Source organism: Oncorhynchus keta, chromosome 24 (genome assembly GCF_023373465.1).
Source record: "Oncorhynchus keta strain PuntledgeMale-10-30-2019 chromosome 24, Oket_V2, whole genome shotgun sequence".
Lineage (NCBI taxonomy): Eukaryota > Metazoa > Chordata > Actinopteri > Salmoniformes > Salmonidae > Oncorhynchus > Oncorhynchus keta.
The window spans coordinates 17,406,257-17,410,661 of record NC_068444.1 but is presented as its reverse complement, the minus strand read 5'-3'; the positions used below and the strand labels follow the sequence as shown (position 1 = coordinate 17,410,661).

The window sequence follows — 4,405 nt, the reverse complement described above, 5'->3', positions numbered from 1 at the left end:
TTTCTTTGATGATCTTTTAATGTCAGTTTGTTTCATAGCTTCACATCAGCACCAATAATGAAAGACGTTGTGTTGTACATGGTGTCCTCCCAGACCCAGTAGGACATTCACTGATAACAGTTTAACACAGAGCTCTGTACTCAATAGTCAGATCAATATCATGTCCTTGTTTCATGTTGTAATGCTGCAGACACTGTCAGGGACATAGACAGGTAAACGTTGACACTAGAAAAGGACATTCTGACAAGGATTCAAGTTATTCACAATTACACTAAAGTCAATAGTTAATATTAGAAGATGAGGTTTTCCTTAACCCAGCCACATTTAGTGTCCAGAGGTTTTCCTTAACTGGTGAACCAACCACATCTAGGACCCAGAGGTTTTCCTTAACCCAGCCACATTTAGGGTCCAGAGGTTTTCCTTAACATGTGAACCAACCACATTTAGGGCCTAGAGGTTTTCCTTAACTGGTGAACCAACCACATCTAGGGCCTAGAGGTTTTCCTTAACCCAGCCACATTTCGGGTCCAGAGGTTTTCCTTAACTGGTGAACCAACCACATCTTGAACCCAGAGGTTTTCCTAAAGACGTGACCCAACCACATCTTGGGCCCAGAGGTTTTCCTTAACCCAGCCACATTTAGGGTCCAGAGGTTTTCCTTAACATGTGAACCAACCACATTTAGGGCCCAGAGGTTTTCCTAAAGACGTGACCCAACCACACCTTGGGCACAGAGGTTTTCCTTAAGATGGGACCTGACCAGGAACCACCCTAGTCATAGCCCTAAATGTATTACATTTAGAATTGTTCTACAAACACAATTAGTTGCTTCACATTAACAAACATGAATTCAGCATCGCAATGAAAAATATAAGATGTACAGAGGATCTGTTTGCAGAAAAAGAGTTTTATTCACAAAAAGTGAACATATGAGTTTGCATTACGGAACAATTATTTTGTAGTTTTACACATCATTTCATGCAATTCTACAGAACATAATAAATTGTGTCTCCCTGGAGGTCAGGGCCCCTGGGCACGTACCCTGCATGCACGATTAGTAATTCGGTCATGATGACTAGTTTAGATAGCTGGCTAGATTAACTAGACTAATTAACCAATACAAAATGTTTAACTGACATGGGCTGACACCTCTGATTGGCAGATCTGAACACCAGTGCTTTTGGCATCACCAGCTGATCCAATAGAGATGTACAGATAGAGAGTCTCAGTGAATGTGTCTTTATGAGTGTAGATGAGTGTCATGTCTCTGGAGTCGTAGAAGGACACCTCCCCCTGGTCGTAGTCCAGCTGAACTCTGATCCTCTGGGGTTTCTTCTTCAGGAGGAGGGTCTCTCCCTTTCCATTACTATACTTACCACTCCTCTGCAGTAGAGCCCAGATTCCATACTTTGGTGATGCAAACAGCTCCCCCTTCCTGTCAACTGACTCTTTTGCCACACCCATAATCCAGTCAGGATGGTCCCCCACCTCCACCCCCCATCTGTGTTTACCTGAGCTGAACCCCTTAGAGCCCATAATATCTGCATACTTCATGAATCTCTCTGGGTTGTCAGGGAGCTGCTGCTTTGGGCCAGTTAGACTCACACTGGTCAGATCATCAGACAGACAGAGCCAGGAGGATGCAGTGTTGGGGTCCAGAATCACAGGAGCTTCAGAACAAAGAGATATTCCACACATTATACCATGTAGTCTCTTTTGGTTCTGTAGCTCAGTTGGTAGAGCATGGCGCATGTAACGCGCATGTAACGCCAGGGTAGTGGGTTCGATTCCCGGGACCACCCATACGTAGAATGTATGCACACATGACTGTAAGTCGCTTTGGATAAAAGCGTCTGCTAAATGGCATATATTATTATTATTATTATTATTTTCATATATACTAACAATACTACTTCAAATATATTTAATTAAGTAGTCTATCTTACATTAATCTAGATCATGTCCTCTCCTATCCAGTACTCACTGTGTTTGATGATCTCCTGCATCTTCTCCCAGACTCTGAACTTCAGGTTTCCCAGGTGTTTGGCCACGTCTATCAGCCCCCCTGACACCAGCTGTGGATCTGGCATTGTGCACTGGGCTCTGTAATAACATTCAGGAGTCAGAACGTCTGTGGGGTTGGGTTCACAACCACAGAGAAGAGAGAGACGAGAAGCAGATCACTTACCTTTCCTTCATGGTCTTGAAGTTCTGGAAAGTAGAGTATATATTCATTAATATCATTGATTCATCAATACATCTTTGAGTTCATTTATAATGCATGTCTGAGAGAGAGCAGTCCTTACCTGCAGGAATGAGATGTCTTCATCTTTCAGCTCCCCTTCTATGGCCCTGATTGTGTCTGAAAGTGATGATATCTCTCTGTTCATCTGCTCAATCTTCTCCTTCATCTTCTGACTCTTCTGCTTCTCTTCCTCTTTCAGAGCAGCTATCCTGGCCTCCTCTTCTTCTCGTAGAAACTGGTGAAGTTTCTCAAACTCCTCCTTAATCTGCTTCTCTGTCTGCTGAGCCTGGCTCTGGAGACAGTGAGAAGAATACATAATTATACAATTATTATCAGAATTAAGTCCTACATGTAGGCTACAATTGAAACAATACATGCTGTGCTATTGTAACTATTGTAACTTTACATAATTTATACGAACCTTAATGTGCACTGCTGTTTGATCACAGGTTTGTTTAACTTTATTAAAGACCTTCAGCTTCTCCTGTAAGGGCTTCAGGTCAGTCTGGAGTTCCTCCTGGAATGAGACAGAACCTCACAGAGGAGACAACCTCTGGACTCACTTTATAGGAGAGAACGTGTCTTCACAGCAACTTAATGTTTTTATGTCATGAATCGTGTTCTGGAGGCAGCTCTACGGAGTGGTCACGAGCTGGCACAGCCACAACATCATAAAATCGGATTTTAAACCTAACCCTAACCTTAACCACACTGCTAACTATAATGTCTAACCTTAACCACACTTATTACTCTATTCTCTAACCTTAACCTCAAACTAAGACCAAAAAGCAAATGTTTCTTTCAATTCATTTTTAAAACATAGCCAATTTTGCCATTGCAGCTGGCTCATCTAGTGGAAATCACTCAGTTCTGCCTCCAGGGAAAGGTTCATCTTTCATTCATGACAATGAAAGTAAACCTGTAACTGTACAGTAGATCTCTACCACTGCAGAGTCATTTGTTTTAAGTTTCATGGTCAGAGATACACTATACGTTGTCACTCAGGATCTCAAACACTTCAATTTCATACCAAACAGTGATTTATAATGTATCAGAATCTGAAATTCACAATTATTCAGTCAACACAATGTGTAGAACATCTATTATCTAAATGAGTCAGACTCATTAATAAAACATTGATAACTTCATGTTCCATAGTTTGAGTTTTGCTGTATAACAGAATCTTCCTCCTACCTTGTGATCCTGTACAGCCTCATCTACAGGGATACAGTCATGATCTTTATGTTTCCTTGAGACCTGACACACCAAACAGATGGGCTCTTTATCCTCCAGACAGAACAGACTGAGTTTCTCACTGTGTAGACTGCAGAGCACCTTGGACCCTGTGGTTGGATCTGTCGGTCTCCTTTCCCGTAAGGCCTCACACAGGTTCTTTAGAGAAAGGTTTGTAGGAGGATGATCCTTAGACGATCGTCTCCTGCAAAGTGGACATTCCCGAGATTCCTTGTCTTTCCAGCATTCCTTTAGACAGGCTTGGCAGAAGCTGTGGCTGCATGACAAGATGACAGGATCCTTAAAGATGTCAAGGCACACCGTACAGGAGAAATCCTCCTCTGGGAGAGACGAACTAGAAGCCATTTTCTCACACGATGTCACTCCCTGTCCTGGTATGAGATCTGAAAGTTACTTTCACTTTGAACAAATTCCTCTCTGAAACCGACACATTGAAATGTAAATGAAGCTGAATGTAAAGTTCACCGTCTTGATATTACCTTGTATTGGTTGGTTTAACAGCCTGATATTTCAGAACAATCTAAATAAAATCCCAGTGTTGTTGTGTGTCAGACAGACGTGAGTCCTGGACAGTTATTAAAGTTACAGCACTGAGATGAACTTTAGTCATCATGTGACTCGGGGGTGGAGTTTAGTGTGAACCTGGGAATACCTGTTTGAATATTTAACCTGCACCCAAGAACAAACAGGGCAATGACAGAGGACTTCTTTAATTCTCTCTGTAAACTATTATTATTGACCTGCACAGCTTTACCATCAACAACATTACTAAAATCATCTTTATATTTGTAATCCATGGTATAACATAACAAATTATAACATCAGCCATTTAAATTGACTTAAAAGTCTTATTTTATTTAAAAGCAGAAAAGTACGAGTGTTTTAAATATTTATCCCCTGAACAAG

At 41.5% G+C, this 4,405-nt stretch overlaps 1 protein-coding gene across 2 annotated transcripts; it reads right to left on the bottom strand.

Moving 5' to 3' along the window:
* LOC118377878 (E3 ubiquitin-protein ligase TRIM35-like) lies at positions 1–4,121 on the bottom strand. 2 transcript variants are annotated; one of them, XM_052477896.1, is made up of 7 exons: positions 3,979–4,121; positions 3,440–3,870; positions 2,667–2,762; positions 2,307–2,537; positions 2,189–2,211; positions 1,985–2,103; positions 1–1,670 (listed from the first exon to the last, which is right to left on the bottom strand). In XM_052477896.1, the coding sequence occupies exons 2-7, from the start codon at positions 3,842–3,844 to the stop codon at positions 1,129–1,131; spliced, it is 1,416 nt and encodes a 471-aa protein (XP_052333856.1). In that variant the 5' UTR covers positions 3,845–3,870; positions 3,979–4,121; the 3' UTR covers positions 1–1,128. The 2 variants fall into 2 exon arrangements, with proteins under 2 accessions (XP_052333856.1, XP_052333858.1); XM_052477898.1 differs by having other exon boundaries at positions 3,440–3,882; positions 3,979–4,099.
* Between the last annotated feature and the right edge of the window lie 284 nt (positions 4,122–4,405).

Excerpts from the sequence above, each read along its gene's own strand:
- LOC118377878 (XM_052477896.1), bottom strand. The coding sequence starts at position 3,844 with ATGGCTTCTAGTTCGTCTCTCCCAGAGGAGGATTTCTCCTGTACGGTG. Across the intron at positions 2,763-3,439 it reads AGGCTGTACAGGATCACAAG|GAGGAACTCCAGACTGACCT; the intron begins GTAGGAGGAAGA and ends GTCTCATTCCAG. Across the intron at positions 2,212-2,306 it reads AAGACATCTCATTCCTGCAG|AACTTCAAGACCATGAAGGA; the intron begins GTAAGGACTGCT and ends TCTACTTTCCAG.